The sequence below is a fragment of the Cyprinus carpio genome, chromosome A7, assembly GCF_018340385.1.
Source record: "Cyprinus carpio isolate SPL01 chromosome A7, ASM1834038v1, whole genome shotgun sequence".
NCBI classification, from domain to species: Eukaryota; Metazoa; Chordata; class Actinopteri; order Cypriniformes; family Cyprinidae; genus Cyprinus; species Cyprinus carpio.
In genome coordinates this window covers 38,256,888-38,279,183 of record NC_056578.1, presented here as the reverse complement: position 1 = coordinate 38,279,183, position 22,296 = coordinate 38,256,888, and the positions used below count along the sequence as shown (strand labels likewise).

Here is a 22,296-nt window from a genome sequence, read left to right as displayed (position 1 = left end):
CTGGGAGGTGCTGATGGTTCCCTTCTGCACATGTGCCCTTCTTTCTCTACATTAAAACAAAAAGTGCGTCGTGTACAGTATAAAAACAAAATAAATACTGTCTATAGTGCACAATAGTGCAATTTGCTTGCAAACAAAACAAATACCTAAAAAAAAAATTAAGAAAATATGGTGCTTGTCTTGATAATGTACTGTTTAAATATTTGAGGTCAGTAAGATAAAAAAAAATATATATATATATACTATTATTCAACAAGGATATATTCGATTGATAAAAAATTAAAGAAAATATTTATTACAAAATATTTCAATATAAAAGAAATACTGTTTTGAACTGTCGATTCATCAAAGAATCCTTAAAAATGTATCACAATAATAAAAAAATAAATGTATCATAATAATAAAAAAAGAGCACTAGAGCGGCATTAGAATGATTTTTCAAAGAGACACTTAAGACAGGAATCACAGGAATAAGTTACATTTTAACATATATTAAAATTAGTGCTGTCAAATCATTAATCGTGATTAATCGCATCCAAAATAAGTTTTTGATTACATAATATATGCGTGTGTGTACTGTGTATATTTATTATGCATATATAAATACACAAACATACATCTATACATTTAAAAAATATATATATTTACACACACACACACCCACACACACACACATATATATATATATATATATATATATAGAAATATTTTATATATATCAAAAAAATCTTAAATATATACATGCATGTGTGTGTGTTTATATAAACAAATATACACAGTACACACACACACACACACACACACACACACACACACACACATATATATTATGTAAACAATAACTTATTTTGCATACGATTAATCATTTGACAGCACTAATTAAAATGAAAAATATTTCACAATATTATTGTTTTTACTATTTTTGATCGAATAAATGCAGCCTTGGTGAACAAAAACAAAGAATCTTACCGACCTCAAATTTTGTAGATGTTTTTTTTAATATATGATGGAAGCATCTGCTGTAAAGTACTTCAAAAGCAAAGCTTCACATTCATGTGTTAAACTGATCATGTATTAAATGCAATAAGTTATAAAAACAATATGTTACTGGTGTCATAGGACAGTTTGCATTGAAAAGAGTAAAAGTTGAACACACCAGAACGGTGCAGCAGAACACAAAAGCAAACTGGCTCACAATGTTACATTTTTGATTTTATTGCATGTCATGTTACGTCAACGTCACTCACATTACATTGACAAATATACTATTTAAGACAATCAGCAGAACCAGCCCTCTCTTTGTTTGAGTCCATGTAAAGCACCTCAAACTGTATCCAAAAGCCCTTGAAATATTTGGCCTTTGACTGCAAAATACACAAGTCTGTTAAACTAGCACATTACAAAAGATTATTTTGGTGGAAAAGAAAATTACAAAACCAAAATAAATAGATTTCAAAGAATTGTTTTAGTACTAATTCTACCACCAGCATTCTAAAGTAGCCATTGTGAATCCTTAAAAGCTCTGAATGATCAATAATAACAAATAACGAAGGTCTGAACATCTTTATGAATCGAGGGATTTGATGAATTTTTCATAAGCAGCTTCATCCATGAGTTCATCAAGTTCTGCAGGTTTCTCTATGGTCATCTTAATTAACCATCCTTGAAGAGAGAGAAAGGAATGTTTCAGCGGTATATTACACATTCATATACAGTACTGTGTGATTTCAGTTTAGTAAGAGACTAACAGTAACAGACTAACTAACTCACCGTCTTCATAGCAGGCTTTATTTACTAGTCCCGGGTTATCTGTCAGGTTTGTGTTGATTTCGGTCACCTCTCCGGTCAGTGGAGAATACAACTCACTAGCGGCTTTGACACTTTCTAAAGCACCAAACTCCTCTGAAAAAGAAAAACAGTTCATGTTGTTTGTGCTATAACAGGCAAAAGGCTTAAGATGGGGATTTCTAATTCTTCTCACCCATTTGTTCAAGCTTTGTTCCCACTTCTGGTAGCCCACAGTATACCACATCACCTAACGCTTCCTATGGTGATAGAACGGAGAAAATGTAAAACATTTATTATTAGGAAGATAATTTCAAATTAAAATCAACCCCTCCCCCTTTACTTTTTTTTTTTTTGCACGTTATACCAAAGACAAAAAGTGATTGTTTCAACACCTCCCCTCCTTTTCATTGAATGTTTCATTTATTTATTTTGGAAACACGTCATATTATTGAAGTTAAATGGGCTGTGACATTTATTTCAAGTTGACTTTAAAGGGATAGATCAAACAAAAATGAAAATTTGATGCTTGTCTTTTTACCCCATGACATCAAAGATGTAGATGACTTTGTTTCTTCTGTAAAGCACAAACAAAGATTTTTAACTCAAACCGTTGCAGTCTATCAGTCGTATAATGGGAATCAATGGGCTCCACGGCTTCGAGAGTCAAAAATACATACACCGACAAAACCAAATTAAACCTTGCGGCTCGTGACGATACATTGAGGTCTTAATACATGAAGCGATCGGTCTGTGCAAGAAACTGAACAGTATTTATATATTTTTTTACCTCTGATCCGCCACAATGTCCAACTGTCCTGAGGACGTGACGTCAAATAAATACGGTTGGGCAAAAAATTCCACATTGTCTGATGATATCAAAATCGTCTTCCATAGTGATGACCTGTACTTCTAAATATCTTTAGATCCTCGCAGTGCCAGTGAACACGTCTGCAATCTCTCTGCACTGTGTAAATTAGGAGTGACGTATACGAGTGACAGATCACTTCCGCACATGCATCTACTATCATAGATATGTATAAATGCCTTTTTCGACTGCTCCAGATATGCTGACGTGTCCCCCATTTTGGAACGTATCGTGGCCCATAGAAACAGTCATGAGGCATCTACTTATGAATATCTACGTCTACTATGCCTGAGCATGTACACGCGTCACTCGCCGGATGTTGTGAACGCGCTCAGACATTGCGGTGGATCAGAGGTAAAAAAAATATAAAAATACTATTCAGTTTCTTGCACAGAACGATCACTTCATGTCTTAAGACCTCAATGTATCGTCACGAGCCGCAGGGTTTCATTTGGTTTTGTTTATGTAATTTTTACTCTCAAAGCCGTGATTCCCATCCACTTCCATTATATGACTGACAGACTGCAACGGTTTGAGTTAAAAATCTTTGTTTGTGTTCTACTGAAGAAACAGTGACCTACATCTTGGATGCCCTGGGGGTAAGCAGATAAACATCAAATTTTTATTTTTGGGTGAACTATCCCTTTAAGGTGCATATCTATGAAAGCTCATTTTTGCTAAGAGACAAAAAATAAAAAATAAAAAATAAAAAGGGTAATTGTTATAATTTATCTCACATATGAGTATCTCAGTCTTTTTTTTTTTCTTTTAAAGAATTGTGAGAAACTCAGAAATGTGACTTTCTCTTGCAGTTCTGAATTTACATCTCACAATTCAGACTTTTCTGCCCTCAGAATTCAGCTTTTTTTCCCCATCACAGAATAAGTAGTAAAAAATATAAAAACAAAAATAAATAATTTGAAACCAAATTGACACCATCTATAAACACTTATTTTTTTATAGAGAAGAGCACACCTGAGCAAAGTTGCTGATGCCAACCGTGCCCACATTCCCTTCCACTCGTACCCACTCGTGTTTGTCTGTAAACTTCAGAGCTGGAAAAACAAACCAGGATAAACAGAACCATTCATTAAAGTAATACACAAAAAAAAAAAAAAAAAAAAAAAAAATTGTGCTGTCAATTAGTCAGTGACACTGGGTTATTTTAGTACATACTATCAAAATATTAATATTTTGAACAAGCTTTTATTTTTATATTTTCAGTTTTAATTTTAATTTGTGACGTTTAATTAGTTTTTTAACATTTCTATATAGTTTTTATTTATTTTTATTTCAGCTTTATTTTATAAATTTCAACATTTCAGTTAGTTCCCAAGACATTTTTAAATTTTTTAAATGTAAGTTTATTTAATATTTATATTTTATTAAAATTTCACTTCAGTTACCAACTGAACTATACAACTATTTTTATTTGTTTTAATTTTAGTTAAAAATATCTACAGTGTTCTCACGTTATGAACATTATATATATATATATATATATATATATATGTGTGTGTGTGCGTGTGTGTGTGTGTGTGTGTTTTAAAGTGGAACACAAGAGGAAACACATAGGAAATGCTGAATTATGTACTGGCAATTTTTTCCCTACAATTACAAAGAATAGGTCTTTCAAATGTTTCAGCAAATAACTTAAAATTCTTTAAAGCCTTGAAGACTTGACTGTTTACTAGTGGGCACTATTTAGGTAAAAAAAAAAAAAAACACTTTTCTTTGAAGTGATTTTTTTGCATAAACATTAACTTTTCAGCTGATGGTAGTCTGACCATTCAAACTCCATAAGGTTAATCACACATTAATTATTTCCAGCAAGAGCTGTATTATTCTAATTCCAAAACTCTTTTAAATCACCGTAGTAAACAAAACGTGATGCAGCCACTGAGGGTGGAAGAAGCTGTAAAAGTTCAGGTTAAGGCACGCTGAACAGTGTCCTTTCTGTCCCAGACAATAGCAAAATAACAACCGGCTTTCAAACAGGTTTCTTAAACACCACAGTGGGTTTCTGTACAATTAAACACAAAATCAGATTCACAAAATGAAACAATAAATTCAAATAAAAAAAAAATAGGTATGATTAAAATGTGCATGGGAAATGGAGGCATCCTGACGTAAAACCTAATCCAGAAAGAAAATTATAGACTGTTCATAATTGTATAAATCACATATACATCTTAGGAGAAGAGTCTGGCAAACCGATTAACACTATCAACTGAGGACTGCTAGAGGGGCAATGCCTCAACTGACTCGGATTCTAGCATCAGCCCATGCAGAAACAATACAGGTTTAAACCAGATTGTGAGCAGGGCTGAATGCTGAAGCAAGCTGGGCTTTATGCGAGACACTCCTGTTATTTTCGATCTCGAGGCATCTAAGGGAACACACTGAAGGTGACGCATCAGTCTAATTTCCCATATGGATCTAGATCTAGTGAATGACAGATTTTAGTAAGATAATATGTAGATTCTGAGGCCTCTGGTCAAACTTGAGAAACACGAGATGCAGCACAGTCTTAACTTTATTTTAAGATCTCAAAATAATTAAAGCCACATGATAATACTGAACCGAGAAAATTAGCCAAGCGTGGCGAGTTTGGCCCGATGTAAGCTTCAGCAAAAATTACACTGGCCTGTCAAAGAATACTGTGCACTCTTTAAACTTCACATAAAAAAAGATATGTAATAGTTCCAAGAGTAAAGAGGCGTAAGATTCGAAATTCGAAAAATCGAATCCGACAAATAACATTCTTTGAGTAAATCAATGGAATGTACAAAACGCCTGCGGAAATTTATGACGCAACAAACGAACTAAAGTTACAATGTAACAAACGTTAAAGCCCAATACAAATTCAGGTGATAAGCAAACCTTGGCACTCAGAAGATTAAAAGCTTTTTAAAAGACCAAAACGCAAACAGGAATGGCTGCAGCTCTTGCGGCAAAGCTAAATGCGAGATGTAAAACTGAGAAGCCGTGGAGTTCTGCAAAGTTTTTACCTCCCGAGAACCGTGAGCTCGTGTAAAGCGTCCTTAAAACGTTTGGTCTCAGCGAATTTTGGCAGGTCCAGATATGTGCCGGTCTCGTGAGCAGGGGCAATGCTGCCGAGAAGTTTGCCGAAACGCATCGGAGCGCCGCACACATCGCCATCTTCACCGACTCTTGGCTTCAGTCATGAAAAATAACAGCCTTGATGCACTTGACCGCGCGAGAGAGGCAAAAGCGCGCTCCCGCCGAATCAAAGACCTCTGATAAGTTTGACTGAGAATAAAGATATCGATAACGACAAGAACATTGGCACAGAATATACGCCCTATTATACAAAGTCCAAACATGATGAAATCAAAAGATGTATGTGGCGTAACAAGTAGAATTCACTTGGTTTCGAGAGCTACGGAAATACAAAGCACAGTGGTGCCCAAAATAGACGGATTTTAAGCCATACATAATAATAATATTAACAACAATAATAATAAACAGGGTTACAAACATCATAAGAATGTAGCTCGATTCGTATTTCATGTGATTTTTGCCGTTCACACTTGCTAAATATGATCCGATTCCAATCAGATATGCACAAAAAACGGATTTGGATCGCAGATCTGAAAAAAGTTTAAGAATGCTAGATTTTTCTTACAATTAAACCAACTTTAACATTTTACTAATTACTTTTAATCAACTAGTGTTTTTTTTTTTTGTTCACACAGCTTTCCTATCAATATTACAACAGGTCTAATTAATCACATTATTTTGCACTAACGTTTGACAAACAGAAGTGTCAGCATTTCAGTGTAACGTTTTATCTATTAAATTTGTATACTCTCTCTATAAAATAATAGGTTAAATTTATATATTTTCGTATCTAACACATACTTGTTGGGGCCACTTGTGACAGAAAATTTAGAGTTCATAAAATTGTAAAATAAACCTGACACATTATGACGACTACTATCATTAATTTACTTTGTCATTTAAAAGACTGCTCTAAAATAGCACATTATTTTGTGAGGAATTGTCTTTTATTTGAAACTAAAGGAGAGATGCAATGTGGAAATAAAACCCACAACCCGTTTGGCTTGTCTAAGTCATTATTTAATGTGATTCAACTGAACAGCCATGAAGCCTGTTAAAAACACAGTTAGACAGGAGATCATAAAACGCCTAAACATGTTTGATCACCCCAGGCCACAAAAGTGCAGGAAACTGACAATGGGGCAAACAACAGGGTTCCTATTCCCCTTAAAATGTTAAGCCATAACATTAAAAGAACTGCTGAAATCTTTCCCTTCAGTTCATAGGTCTTAAATAGTCAGGCTATAACCCTCAACAGTGACTATAACGTGGACAGTTCAGACTGAATCAAGAAATCCAAAGATGGACGAAATCCGCAGGTGTTTTCTTCACTCGTATGAAGTCAGTGACAGCGTTACACTGATGTGCCCTCTGCAGGTGGAGCTGGTTTATTGTCTTCAGGTTTCATGGCCGGGAAGAGAAGCACCTCCTGAAGTAGAGCACATGGATTCATGTCAGAACCAGTTTTAATTTCAGACTGAATGAGATCTGATCAGTTTATTTACAGGGCCACAATGGCCTTTGTTTTATTAATATAAAAGCAGCGGTTCACACATTTTTCATAGTCCTAAAAAAGGGGCCGTGGTGGGTCGTACCTTGATGTTGTTGGAGTCTGTGAGGAACATGGCGAGGCGATCGATGCCCATGCCCCATCCTGCCGTGGGTGGAAGGCCGTACTCTAAGGCAGTGCAGAAGGTCTCATCAATAAACATCGCCTCATCATCACCTTCTGCCTTGGCCTGTGGACACAGATACAACATTCATTCAACTACAAGATATTTTCTTGGTAAAGAAACGGTAGCGCGTTATGATTTCTGCGATGCAGAACACACAGACAGAATCGTAGAATCCAGTCATAAAAATGGAATTTACAGCTTAACGCGGAATGTCACGGAATTTGTACAATTTTGAATGAATTAATCAAAAGTAGGTCATTACACTTAAATCAAAACCCAAAATATGGACTAGTATCTGTAAATATAAAGCTGGAAAAGTCTATTTAAATGTGAATCCTGCATGTTCTGCGTGTCTCTGTTAATGAATGGCGCAGAAGCGAGGTTTCGTTTATTACACACATATGGAAGCGCCTGATGCTCGCGGTGATTTCAGCATCTGCCGTCTCACTAAATGAGGACATAAACACATTAATAACATCTCCAGAACTGCTCTGACAGTCACTTCATGAGCATTTGACCATTTGATTTGAGTAAAACTAGCATCATATCACATACACAGAACTGTAAAGGTATGCACAGCAACCCGTCAAAATAAAAGTCTGGGTTGATTTAAAGACATTTGCCAGAAATGTATTACTATTGTTCAGCAAAATGTACATAGCCTACTACTACTACTACCACTACTAAAAACGAAACAAACATTATTTTTTAAGGAATAATCACACAACATTTCTTCCATTAATTTTAATAGTAAATTCCCTTTGTTTACCAATAAATAAAGTTTGCTTAATTTTCAATAATTAAAAGACAAATTAAATCAATGTTTTATGCCTTCATTTGATAGCCAGAAAAATGTAAATACATAAGGGAATTTCTAAGGGGGAAAAAAAAAACATTTCATGAGGCTATTTTAAGAAAAAATTGAATAAATTAAGTTGTTTTTATGCATTTAAATAATTAGACATGCTGAAACACAGAATTAAGTAACAATAAAACATATGGTGAAGAAAAAAATAAAACTTCATAGGGCCCTAAAGGTGTAATTTTTGTTAAACTTTTAATAAACTGATGTGAAAATGTATAAGTTTCATGATTTTAATAAATTAGACCTGCTTTTTTATTAATAAAATTTCATTTACCATTAAAAAGGAGTCGAGAAAAATTAAAACAGAAAAAAACGGAATCCATAAAAATGTAAACGTAAAAAAAGGGAATTTGGAAAAAAATAGAACGGATTTCATAGGGCCCTAAAAAAGCAAAGTATGGGGAAAAAAATCTCTTTACAGTATATTTTAATAGAGCATTCATATTGGTTGAGACTATAAAGCAAACAAACTAGTGTAAAAAAATACATTCTTAAACGAAGTCTCTTATGCTCACCAATAATACATTTAAAATGTAATTTATTCTTTTTAAAATAACTCATTTTAAATTTTAAAAAATTTTAAAAATAAATTACTCTTATGCAAAAAAGCATTATCAGCAACAGGCAGTCCTCAGTGTCACATGATCCCTCAGAAATCATTCTAATGTGCTAATTTGGTGCCCAAGAGACATTTTTTATTACTATCAATGTTTTTGCCACTTAATAGTTTTGTACAAACTGTGGGGTGCATTTTTTTAGGATTCTTTGATAAAGTTCAGAAGAACGGCATTTATTCAAAACATTCTGTTCCACTCTTTACTGTCACTTTTGATCAAATTAATGCATCCTTGCTGAATAAAAGTTTTCATTTCTTTAATAAAACAGACTTAGCTGACTCTAAACTTTTGAACACTTTGACTACACAAACACAAACCACCACAATGAAGTGACGAAGATCAAGTGACTAGAATTATTGCTTCATAACACCAGAAGCAAAAGTTTCATATTAAACTAAACTAAGAACTTCCCCCAAAATTCAACAATTAGTGTGAGATTGACACAGAAAATGATGTACTCGGCAGTGTATCTTCACCTTAGCCTGCTGCTCAAACAGTTCTCGTTGTCTGATAGGATCATTCAACTCAGTGTAGGCATTGCAGATCTCCTTCTTCATCACAAAGAGTTCAAAGCGCTCAGTTAGACCTTTCTGTGATCTGTGCCTGAGGAGGAGATACATCAGTTTCAGAGAATTTGATTTAACCATACACTACAGTGATCAATCAAATCAAAGTCAGGCACATACCATTTTGCAAGAGGACTCATGATCTGTGGATGATCACAGATGAATGTTGGGTTGATGCACTTCACCTCCAAGAAGTCTCCCACAAGCTGTCAACAAAAATGTGACAAAAAGAGTTTCAAATGTGTGTAAAATAATGAGCACAAAGAATATGAAAAGTATTAATAATTTGTGAAAAAATAAATAAGTGTCTTGAGTGCATATTTTTGAGTGTCAAAATCAAGTATTACATATAATTCACTGGTCTGCTATTCAGGCTTCTGGAGCAGGATTCATGAAAATCTTTAGAAAGTCGTAATATAATGAGAAGAATTTTCATAAGAATGCAATTTCAATGTGCAAATCCTATGCATTTATTTATTTATTTATTTTAAGAAGGTCTCAATTTTTTTTCTTAAAACGTAAAAAAAAAAATACAAATGGTAGTATTCACAGATCAATAAAAATAATAAAAAAAACACCTCAAAGGCCATTTGATGCAGATTTCTATAATCATAAGTGTGGACATTTTTTTATTGTGATTAGTTTAACAGAAGTTTTTTTTTTTTTTTTTTTTATAGGCCATGTATTTTTAATGGCTGCCGAAAATCGTTCTAATTTGAAAAAAAAAATTTTTTTCAAAAAAGGTCCCTATTTAACTCTATTGTTTTTACTGAATATTTTTCTATTTTTGTAACTAAATTCAGAAATCTAACAAAATCATGTAACGCTTTTTTCTTTTTACATTATCAATGCTCATTCCTACTAATAGTAATATGTATTTTGTGTTGCTAATGTTATGTTGTAATGCTAAATTAAAAAATTAAAAAATCCAAACAAGCCAAAAAATAAATAAATAAATAAAGACAAGTTGGAGGTTTTCCTAAATTTAAGAGATTATTTACAATGAATTTTAAGAACAGGAATTTTCTGGAACTTTTCAGGAATTCATCTCATGTTGAGACAATCTAAAGGAAAAGAATAAAGTTAAAAATATATTGCATTCCCAAAAACATTTAAGAATGTTCTTAAGTTAGAAGATGACAAGAGTAGCAGCACAACAGTACAACAGCAGCTTAGAAGAACTTTATTCTTAAGAATATTTTGTGAATCTGGGCAACGAGCTCTTTCCGTCACAGTCACTCATTTCTATTATAGTGACAGTTTTTGTCCAGTACTTCATACCTTATCCAGAAGACGAGCAGTCGTCCTGGGAGGAGGACATTCAACTTCTTTCTGGACACAAAGGTCATCTAAGAACTTGCGCGTTTCTGTAAGAAAAAAAAAAATGATGATCTTTAATCATTCTAGCAACAGAGCCCCGGCACCTATGTTAACACACGTCAAGTAACTTTCACGTGGTACCAATTTTCACATATCTTCTCTGTGCTGGTTTTATGGACTGTAACCCTTACCATCACTGTCGTAGGTGTCAGGAGCTGGAAACTTCACCCCCAATTCCTTCTCCAGGTCTTGAGTCATGCTGATCCGTCTGAAGGGAGGAGTGAAGTCTATTTCATAGGCTTGTCCCTCTGGACCATCAGGATGATACGTCACCTTATAAGCTCCGGTGATGTGCTTCACCATTCCTGTGAAGGCAACAAAGAAATAAACAGATTTTTAAAGAAATAAATAAATTATGGTGGTGCAAATTACTGTTAATGTCAAAATATTAAATTTCACAAGGTTAGTTTAACCAAAAATCAATATTCTGTCATTAGATCCCTCATGTCGTTCCAACCCATAAGACCTTGCCCTTCAGAACACAAATGAAGATATTTTTAGTTAAATCCGAGAGATTTCTGCCCCTTAACCAAACTTTGGTGCTTCAGAAAGTTCACAAAGAGACTGTAAAAGAAATCCATAAGAATGGATTGCTTTTACAATGTCTTCATTAGCTATTTGAAGCTTGAAAATTTTGGTTATGCGGTCTTTCAGTGGATGCACAAAAATTGAAGACAATATAAAAACTGTGTTTTGAAGATGAACGTAACTCTTATGGGTTCTCATGACATGAAGGGGAGTATCATATCTTACCATATTAATGTCAAGCACGAAAAGCATGCACAAAGCACACATTTGGATTTGTTTCAAATAGCAGAGACAGGTGGGCCCAAGTTTATTATGTGTGTTTCCCACACTCTGGTAGTTTTAGTTTCACTTCAGTTTATGCTTGAAGTTTATAATAAATGCTGTTTATAATGAATGCCACTATAATTAGTTTGTTCTGTTCCTGTTCTGTTCTGAATAACAGTAAATGTAAAGAATTTGTTGTGGAGTGAAGGAAGCTAAAATAGTATTTTTATAATGTCTATAATTTTTTTTTTTTGTATTTAACATTATGGATTTATTTAATAAAAAAAAGTGACTTATCTGTGTTTTTGTTTTTCTATCAACAAAGCAATTTTCAGAAGCACTAGGAAGGAGAAGTAAGAAACCAAACAATTAATGTTTTGCTTCTACTTAACGATTCCAGTTCCTTAACAAGCTTGTGTGTATTTTTTGCAAAGTTTCATCTTCTTTAATTAAAGGATGGAGACATCCCAGAGCACAAAATGAGCTGAATGAGGCACAGCAGGGGTTTAACAAACCTGAGAGCAGCTTCTCTGTGATTTCCATCAGGTCATGATAGTCCGCATAAGCCATGTAGAACTCGCATGTGGTGAACTCTGGGTTGTGGGTGAGATCGATGCCTTCATTACGGAACTGACGGCCGATCTCATACACACGGTCGATTCCCCCAACTACCAACATCTGAAACATTGATGAAGGTAAGATACTATGCAATATATCTCAGGAATTTCACTACTGAACTACTGCTGCAGTGACATGTTTACCTTATGGTAAAGCTCAGGAGCAATTCTCATGTAGAGTTTCATATTGAGCTCATTGTGGTGAGTAATAAATGGTTTTGCTACAGCACCACCGGGTATCAGGTTCATCATCGGTGTTTCGATCTGTTAAACACATTCACAAATGGCAACCATTACAACTTGAAGGAACTCTCTCAGCAGACAAGTGAAATCTGCACTGCTTTTCTTTGCAGAAATCAACCTCCTTACCTCAAGAAACCCAAGCTGGTCCAGAAAGCTGCGGAGATAGGTGATAATCTTGGCGCGGGTCACAAACTTCTGTCTCACAAAGTCATTAAGAATCAGGTCCAGATATCGCTGTCGGAACCTGGTTTCCTGAAGGAACAATGACAAAAAAAAAATTAAAAAATCATGTAGATCAGTACAAGAAACATTATGAATGAAAAATAACTGTGACTACATTGCATAACACATCAGAAAAATTCATTAATAGGTACTTGGGCATCTACTGACAACTGTGACAATCTGTAAATGCTAAAAATCTGAGTATAAGTCAATGTTGCATTGAGCAATAAATACTGAATATTAAATAATGATTCTTTTTGTAAATATCATGCAAAAGTGTACTTAACTGCTCTAAATGTGCACTTGTAGTGTACCTCAATTGTAATGAAATAAAAGACCACTTTCATAACTTAGTACATTTCTAAAAAGTTCATTTTGAAATCATTAAAAATGAAAAGTTTTAAAGTACATTTTAAATCTTGACTTATTCTTTTGCTGTGGTTTGAAATAGTTCTTATTTTGATGTGTTGACTAACATACTAAAGCACATGTAAAATACTACAAACTAACACTTTCTGTGTTCACTTCGTTCATATGTTTTAAATGTGCTAACATGCAACTTCATCACAAATATATTTCAATACACGACATACAAATTTCAATAGAACTTATATTAAAATATATTTTAGTTTACCATTAATTGCTTGTCTGTGCATTGAGCAGAACCCTTTAACCATATTGTAAAGCAAAGGTGAAATCACATACGTGACCCAGGACCACAAAACCAGTCTTAAGTGTCAATTTTTCAAAATATAGATTTATATAGCATATGAAAGCTGAATAAATAAGCTTACCATTGATGTATTATTGGTTTATTATGATAGGACAATATTTGGCTTAGATGCAACTATTTGAAAATATGGAATCTGGGGGTGTAAAAAAAAATCTAAATATTGAGAAAAACGCCTTTAAAATTGACCAAATGAATTCTTAGCAATGCATATTACTAATCAAAAATTATGTTTTGATATATTTACGGTAGGAAATTTACAAAATATCTTCATGGAACATGATCTTTACTTAATATCCTAATGATTTTTGGCATAAAAGAAAAATAGATAATTTTGACCCATACAATGTATTTTTGGCTATTGCTACAAATATTCCCCTGCGACTTAAGACTGGTTTTGTGGTCCAGGGTCACATATAAAGACGTACTTGTACCCTACTTAAGTTGGTCAAAAAAATCACTAAGTGTCAACTAGCAATTAACATGCAATTATGTGTCTGAAAACATTAAATTCAGTCCCCACTTAAGTATATTCTTTTAAAGTACCTTTTTATGTAACGAGTACTCTTTATTTTTTAAGTATGCTACTGTTTACTTCTTTTTCACAAGCAATTGCTGTGTCCAACAGCATATTCATTTTTGCTGTGCTACTGTACTGACACTAAAATGTAAACAAAAGAAGATGCTGAGGAGGAGCAAAACTCAAACAAAGTTGTTATGTCCAAGGTGTTTCAACAACTGGACTTTACCTTGTCTTTCAGGCCAAAGTGAAGGTGGGGAAGCATATGAAGACATGGAGACAGCAGAGTCATCTCGATCGGGATGATGCTCAGCTCACCCTTCTTTGTCTTGCCAGGGTTCCCCCGGACCCCAATGATGTCCCCACGCCTTAATTTGTTGTTGATGTGCACAAAATCTTCTTCTGATTTGTAGTTCCTAAGAATGGCAGACCAAAAACCGGTTATGTTACTGCAACAAAAAATAAAAATAAATGACTGAAACGTGATGGAGCAGAGTGCAAATCAGACCTGGAGTTGGCCATGACCTGCAGCTTGACTCCCTCTCCTCGCAGATCATAGAACAGCAGCTTGGCACCTGAAGCCCTCTTGGCGTGGACACGACCTTTCAATCAAGCAAAACGTAAAGGTACAAAATAAGAAAAGGATCAAACTCTCTTTAAAATGATATTCAAACAGCAGAAATGTCTCTTTTTGTTAATTGATCACATTTCTAGGTGGACGAAAATCATAAGATCATTGACCAAAACAGGTTAAAGATACTGAATAATCGCTTTTAAACTATCTTCATTCTGAAGAACCAATATCAACTCTCAAATGCCAAGATCTATCTTTTACTGTGCGTTCACACCAGACGCGACTTGCGCGAATAAATCACGCTATTCGCGCGTAGTTGGACGCTTGAACATTTTGAGTTTATTCGCTTCATTCGCGCGTAAGTGAGCTATGATGTCAGATCGCTCTTTCAACAGGAAAAAATATCCCACCTTTAATAGTCAATCATATTTACAGTACAAACCTCGTCAGTGAACTATGAGGGCAAAAAAATAAACAAAACAGAAACAAAATAATCGTTCATTAATCGTTATCGAGGTAAAATGTTCAGTTAATCAAGGTTTTGATTTTAGGCCATAATCGTCCAGCCCTAATTGACACCCTTTATATATTGTAAATAATCTTTTCAACCTCTCTTGTAAATATTGCTATCTTTTTTCATACTTAACTCTTGTAAATCTTTCATCATTTTCAACATATATTTTTTTTCAAGTTTAGATTGTTATAGTTTTCTTGTTTTCAAATGATAAATGGAGCTAGCATCCAAAAGGAATCCCTGTCTTTTTGCTGCATTCTCATTACACTATACCGTAATCACGTCACTACTAGAGCAAGCTCCTGATTGGTTAACGTGGCGCGAAATTTCGCCAAAGTTCAGATTTTTCAACTCGCGCGTTTCAAAACGCCTGAGACGCTCAATTCGCGTCATTCGCGCCGCCTCATTCACGCAAAACACACCGCAGGTTGTCTATTCGCATCTTTGGATTGACTTAACATTGAAATCACTCACGCCAGACGCTCTATTCGCGTCTGGTGTGAACGCACCATTAGTCCATACTGTTTTCTATTGAAGCATGCACAAAATTTAACCAAACATTATTTGTATGGTATGTGGCATTTTATTTTTCTTTTGAGCTTTCTGTCAATTTAATCTCAAAATTCATGCAATAAATATAATTTTGATGCTCTTTAATGGGATGTGAGAAATCGCTGAAGCCACAATTAAAGTGGCAACACGTAGAGCACACATAAACCGATCTTCCTCTTCACTAATTTCCCCTGTACTATCAAGTCTCTTGAGTAATTACTCAATCAGTGTGTTTTTAAGCATGGAAATCTACATCATAAACTCGATAGTTAGCTAAAAAAAAAAAAAATTACTCTAGAGAGGAGAACTTTTATAAATATGCACTATTGCATGATTATTATATTTTTACTCAACCTGTTAGCAACGTCTTCATTATTTAAATATGTTTGAATAAATCTGTCATGGAGACTGCAGCAATGAATTGCACTTGGATCAAAAAAAAAAAAAATGCATGTCAAGGTTATTTACCCAAATATAAGCTGAAACGTAATTTTGGGCTTTCAGGTACCTGAAAACTTTCATTTTACTTTCGTTTTCAGTTTTGCTAAATAACTTCAGCGCATCACTACCGAAAATACACGCAGAGAACATTTACCGGACAAACTGAGGACGACATCCGTCAAGTGGTCCCCTGGCTGAAGGTTGTTATATCGCTCAATGAACTCGGTAAGCGACAAGTCCACGTTGAATTTGTGAGGGTACGGGTCTTCAGCTGTCCCCTTCAAGGCTTGAATGGCTTGTGAACGTATCTTGAAGTATTGCTGCATTGAAAACAGAAAGATGAGAAGAGTCATTCTGAATCTACGTGACGTCCATAATCAATAACTGACGTACATTTGGGTCCAAGGTTTCCTCATCGTCCCCGTACGCATTCTGCTGTGACTTGTCAATGGTCTCCTTCTGCTCCTGCTGTTCCTTGACCTTGGCCTCCTTCTCAGCTGCTTTCTTCTCAGCTTTCATGCGCCTTTTCAGCTCACTGTGGACAATTCAGAAAGAAGCTCAGTCACCGCGGTTAAAAACAAACTACTACAGGCATTGGTGTTGAGCATCTAGCTGTGGAGGGCTATCTAACAAGCACAGTTTTTTAGTGACAAAAGGTTGGTCGCTTTTCACATGAAATGGAAACACCACCAACCTTTTGCCACTTCTCCAGCGACTTCCTTCAATAAGCAAAGGCAGGTTTTGTGAGCTGGGAAGAGCAAACGTCTGCGGCCTGAACGCTTGCAGCCTGCATATTCTGACCAGAGTCAACATGATGTGAACGTCCTATTTGATGAATCAAGAAAAATCAGGGTCAGATTTATTGCACCCTTACAAATACGATATGGACGGTATCGTATGATTATACTATGATTCACTCTCATAAATATATTTTGGTATCACTGTTGTTGCATTTACCAGATAATGAGCACAGACATGTATACATTATGCTTCTCATTCTATAATAATAACGATAATGCTGTTATGAAACACCTGGAAGCTGCTAACAGCTACATGACAAACACAGACTCTGAATGATTCGTTCGTTTGAGTCGGAATGATTCAATGAATCAATGAATCATTCGAATCGGTTCAAAAATCTAAACTGAATTCGCTGAATTCGTAACTGCTTAGGCATACTACGTTTATTATTAATGAGACAGGCCTGTAAAGATATGGCAGGAATTGAAAGAGTAACTAAGTGTGCTGGGATTGATTTCTGAATCGGTCAGATCGGTTATGATCCGAGAACCGTTAGGAAAAGCATTTAGAGCCAACCTAGAAAATACCGAGAAAATAAGTGACTTTAATAGCCTATAAAGCGCAGAGGAGCTACCACAAGATAAGCATACGAAGACACGACGTATAATAATCGCTGAATCTTATTTCTGAAAGGTCTTTGAGACGGAAATCCAACCACGTTGCCCGGCGTGCACTTCCCCCCATCGAGCTCATATATCATAACGGACGCGATACGCCACATAATACACACATGCAAATCTATCTGAAGTGCTATATCGCACAGAATCAATTTAAGCGCTGAAATGCTATAAAAACGTGTACTTTTTGCTGAGTTTCTCTCCATCCACGACTGCTCCGTCTGCCATCTTCTCGCGCTCCTCCAGACACACACGTCACACACACGTCACACACACGTCACACAACACCCGCGGCCCGCTCTTCAGACACACTTCAATCTAAAAGTACCGCTGCTTGGGGTTGCATCAGTTCTCTTTCTTCTTCTTCTTCTTGTAATTAAATTGTTTTTTTTTTAATATAAATATTTACATTTGAACCTAACAAAACCAGAAATGTTTACTTACAGTGTAAAGTGAAAAAAAAAGAGAAATATATATATATATATAAATAAATAAATAAATAAAAATGGAAAAAGGATAAGATCACTTTAAATTAAACGTAGTTGCATTTTAACTTAACAAAACCAGAAAGATTTACTTATAGTATAAAGTGAAAAAAAGAGAATTATATATATATATATATATATATATATATATATATATATATATATATATATATATACTATATATATATATATATATATATAATATATATATATATATATATATATATATATATATATATATATATATAATATATAAATATATATATAATAAATAAATAAATAAAAATGGAAAAAGGATAAGATCGCTTTAAATTAAACGTAGTTGCATTTTAACCTAACAAAATCAGAAATATTTACTTATAGTATAAAGTGAAAAAAGAGAATATATATATATAAATGGAAAAGGGATAAGATCACTTTAAATTAAATGTATTTGCATTTTAACTTAACAAAACCAGAAATGTTTATTTACAGTATAAAACGAATAACACGTTACACATTACAGCTGGTTAATATATATATATATATATATATATATATATATATATATATATATATATATATATATATATATATAAAGAACAAAAAAAAGAAATAAAACATGGAAAAAGGATGAGATCACTTTAAATAAATGTATTAAATAAAGTTTGGGCACCCGTTGCAGAATCTGTGAAAATGTGTCAACAAATAAGAGAGATCATACTAAATGCATGTTATTTTTTATTTAGTACTGACCTGAGTAAGATATTGTCTTCAAGGTCCTGCAGATTCTTAAGTTTTCCAGCATCTTTGCATATTTGAACCCTTTCCAGCAGTGACTGTATGATTTTGAGATGCATCTTTTCACACTGAGGACAATTGAGACACTCAAACACAACTATTAAAAAAGGTTCAAACATTCACTGATGCTCTAGAAGGAAACAAGATGCATTAAGACCTGGGGGGTGAAAACTTTTGAACACGATGAAGATGGCCAAATTTTTCTTATTTTGTTGAAATATAATTTTTTTCCATTTAGTTCTGCCCTTCGTAAACAACAGAAGATACTTGTATGTTTCCCGGAACACAAATTAAGTACAATTTACCTTGATCTTCAAATTCCAAAAGATTTAAAGATCTTAAAGATTTTTCTGAAGAACAGTTCTCAGTTTAACTGTTCAGAACAAACAAGGGACTCATGCACAACCATCACAAAACAGAAAGACAGTCGTGGATCATCAAGTAACCACACACAGGATTAAGAACCAAGGGTTCCCAAACTTTTGAATGGGGTTATTTTAATAATTTGAGCAATTTTATTTTGTCTTGTGGACTAAATGTAAACATCTTTTATGTACAATATCTTACTCAGGACAGTACTAAATAAAAAATAACATGCATTTAGTATGATCTCTCTTATTTTGTTAAAATTATTCACATTTTCACAGATTCTGCAAGGGCTTCCCAAACTTTCGAGCCCCACTGTGTATATATATATATATATATATATATATACAGAGCTGGGTAGTAACGGATTACATGTAATCTGGATTACGTAATCAGATTCCAAAACTCAAGTACTTGTAATTAGAGTAAAACTACTTTTTAAATACTCGTAATCAGACTACAGTTACTTTTTTATGGATTACATGATTACATATTATTTACACAATGGTAATAAGTCGTTCACAATTCAACTGATTTGCCTAAATTTCCTTTTTATTTTTCCTATTAAACCTGCCGTTTATATACGTTCGTGATTCTTCGAGTGTTTCCGGCGGGGGGTGGGGGGTGTCAGAATCGCGCTCAGAAGAAATCAGCAACAAGATAATGGAAGATGAAGGGTGAAGAACGCAGCCTTTAATCACTGGATGCACAGACATCATTTCATTTTTAAAGAAAGACACAGGAAAAAAAAAAAGCTCTGCCTACCAATGACTAATTTGATGTGAAACCGGGTCCCAGAGTGGACAAATTTGAAAACGCCGCCTTTGCGTTTTCGTGCGGACAGCAAATTTGTTTATTTTCTGAAACGATGATGTCATCAGCCCACGTCTCACCCCTAGAGACCGCTACGTCATGTAACAGCAACAAAAAACATGAACAAACACTGAACGATTGTCTTTTTATTAACTAACATTAACACAGATGTTGTTCCATGTTCGTTTGTGTACCACGCGCAAGGTTTATGCGCATAGTCCATGTCGTCTTCTCCGTTTTTAGTGTATCTCTGTGGCAGAAGTACAGCGCTACATGCTGGTCTGGCATGTATACTACATCGCTTTGTGTTGGTTTTGTGGTTTCGTGTGGACGCAGATATTTCTTGAGACGAGAAAAAAAAAAGATTGGATAGGGAAAGCTGTTTGAGATGAAAGATTTGACCCAGAAATGGTCTTTAATATATATATATATATACATATATATATATATATATATATATATATATATATATATATATATATATATTTATTTATTGTTGTGAGTTTCATGTTCTTTTATATTATTTTTTGTAATATTTTTTGTCTTTTCCTCATTGTTACTATGCACTTAAAATGATGTTTTGAGATAGATATAAATTCCATTGCTGTGTGAATTTAGTCTTTTTCAAAATTCATGTTTGCAATGTAGCTATTCTTTGATGTTTTTCATTGATACAGGCATATACACTTCTGGAGTTTTTTAGATTAAATATTTGACCTAGCAGTGATATTGCTGTGAACTTCATGTTTTTCAATATTGTTTTTTTGTAATGTAGCTGTTTTCTAAATGTACTTAATTCTAATTAAATATGCTTTAAAATCATAAGATGTGATTTTGTTTTATTCAGTGTTACTAGCAAACACTGACAGCAAGGTACATTAGTGTTAGTATTTTTTAAGTATTAACTGTCCATACATTGCACTTGAAAAAGAAGATATTATGGCTCTTGTTGGTGAATTAAATATATTTTTTGGAATATATTCTTTCTTTGTATCTGTCAAAATAGTACAAGATTAGGCTAATTCAATATACAATATGTGATATCAAATTAGGGTTAGCACAAATGTAATCTAAATGTAATCCAAAAGTAATCAGATTACGTTACCAAAAATGTGTAATCTAAGAGATTATATTACTGACTACAAATTTTATCATGTAATCTGTAATCAAGTAACTGATTACAATTCATAAGTAATCTACCCAGCTCTGTATATATATATATATATATATAAAAAATATATATATATATATATATATATATATATATATATATATACTTGTATACATTATTTATTTATTCATGTGTGTGTGTGTGTCATGTTGCATCAGTTCTGGTAATTCTACTACTTCAGTATTTCACCCTCCCACTGCTTTAAATATGAATGTAACAGTGTTTAATATAGTTATTATCATTTATCTAAATAAAAATAGAAAGTTTTGTCTTTTGAAGTAGTGCTCACATATGTTTTATTCACATGTTTTATTCTTAACTTTACTTCGACAGTCCTGTCTATATGTTATCCACAATAAACAAGGCAGCTTCTGTATTGTCTGAATATTTGTAATATGCATTTGATTGATACAAAATGCATGGTTAAACGTTTTAAAACCTATAGGCCCATGTTTCTCTCTTATCAAGTCATTTTGTCAGGCAGAGAGCAGTGACCTCTATTGCTCAGAAAACATGAGTGCAGTTCTCTTCATTCATTGCAAACACGGGAAATAGCTCAAACTAAATAATGCAGATTTATAGTAATTATTACTAATTAATTAGTTATTTAACACTAACTTTAAAAAATGTCTTTGTTTTCCTTTTATGCCGATGTTCACAGCCATTTCCAAAAACAAAGGTCAATGCATGATAGAAAAGAACAAAAGAACAAGTCTGGAGATATTTTTCTTTAGCCTATTTTTATTGATACATAGCAGCACATTTACAGACAAAAAAAAAAAAAAAAAAATAGCTGCAAGAGTAAAAATGCCCCAACAAAAGCAAAATACATGATTTTTGTAATAAAATGTACAAATATGTCAGAAGTAGCTAATTTCTTTTTCACATCCAATGGAGACTTTCCAAATCTGACAACACATTATTGCAAACTGACTTGCTGTGAGACTGACATAATACCTATTGTGCACATCATTATAGCACATTAGGAATTATCATATATAAAAAAAAAACAAAAACATTCACACCCCCTTTTAATAATGAATAAAAAAATCCAAACTAAAAATAAAAAAGCTGTATTTTTAATCTCGCACTCAGTCTAACTGCTTAACTCTTTAAATATATTACCTGCTGCACAAAAATTAAAAAGAAGCATATATTATATTAAACAAATTTTCTTTATCTAGTCATACATGTATGTTTCTTGGAACACATTTTAA

General features: G+C 33.7%; 2 protein-coding genes across 3 annotated transcripts; both read right to left on the bottom strand.

Moving 5' to 3' along the window:
• Positions 1-1,199: 1,199 nt before the first annotated feature.
• gcshb (glycine cleavage system protein H (aminomethyl carrier), b) lies at positions 1,200-5,942 on the bottom strand. The gene is made up of 5 exons (XM_042761093.1): positions 5,665-5,942; positions 3,629-3,708; positions 1,982-2,045; positions 1,771-1,902; positions 1,200-1,662 (listed from the first exon to the last, which is right to left on the bottom strand). The coding sequence occupies exons 1-5, from the start codon at positions 5,813-5,815 to the stop codon at positions 1,565-1,567; spliced, it is 525 nt and encodes a 174-aa protein (XP_042617027.1). The 5' UTR covers positions 5,816-5,942; the 3' UTR covers positions 1,200-1,564.
• Positions 5,943-6,741: 799 nt separating this feature from the next.
• Positions 6,742-17,805, bottom strand: kars1 (lysyl-tRNA synthetase 1). 2 transcript variants are annotated; one of them, XM_042761091.1, is made up of 15 exons: positions 17,649-17,771; positions 16,741-16,871; positions 16,440-16,581; positions 16,201-16,366; positions 14,474-14,567; positions 14,195-14,381; positions 12,620-12,745; positions 12,395-12,514; positions 12,149-12,311; positions 10,973-11,146; positions 10,743-10,828; positions 9,582-9,667; positions 9,372-9,498; positions 7,333-7,476; positions 6,742-7,166 (listed from the first exon to the last, which is right to left on the bottom strand). In XM_042761091.1, the coding sequence occupies exons 2-15, from the start codon at positions 16,857-16,859 to the stop codon at positions 7,092-7,094; spliced, it is 1,809 nt and encodes a 602-aa protein (XP_042617025.1). In that variant the 5' UTR covers positions 16,860-16,871; positions 17,649-17,771; the 3' UTR covers positions 6,742-7,091. The 2 variants fall into 2 exon arrangements, with proteins under 2 accessions (XP_042617025.1, XP_042617026.1); XM_042761092.1 differs by lacking the exon at positions 16,741-16,871 and having other exon boundaries at positions 17,649-17,805.
• Between the last annotated feature and the right edge of the window lie 4,491 nt (positions 17,806-22,296).

Bases quoted from the DNA above. Each gene is read 5' to 3' on its own strand.
- gcshb (XM_042761093.1), bottom strand. From the start codon at position 5,815: ATGGCGATGTGTGCGGCGCTCCGATGCGTTTCGGCAAACTTCTCGGCA. The intron at 1,903-1,981 runs GTGAGAAGAATT...TTTCTTTTTCAG, and splicing joins AACAAAGCTTGAACAAATGG to AGGAGTTTGGTGCTTTAGAA. The intron at 1,663-1,770 runs GTGAGTTAGTTA...TCTCTCTTCAAG, and splicing joins TAAAGCCTGCTATGAAGACG to GATGGTTAATTAAGATGACC.
- kars1 (XM_042761091.1), bottom strand. From the start codon at position 16,859: ATGTTGACTCTGGTCAGAATATGCAGGCTGCAAGCGTTCAGGCCGCAG. The intron at 12,515-12,619 runs GTAAGGAGGTTG...TGTGTTTAACAG, and splicing joins ACCAGCTTGGGTTTCTTGAG to ATCGAAACACCGATGATGAA. The intron at 7,477-9,371 runs GTGAAGATACAC...CTGTGTCCACAG, and splicing joins TGTTTGAGCAGCAGGCTAAG to GCCAAGGCAGAAGGTGATGA.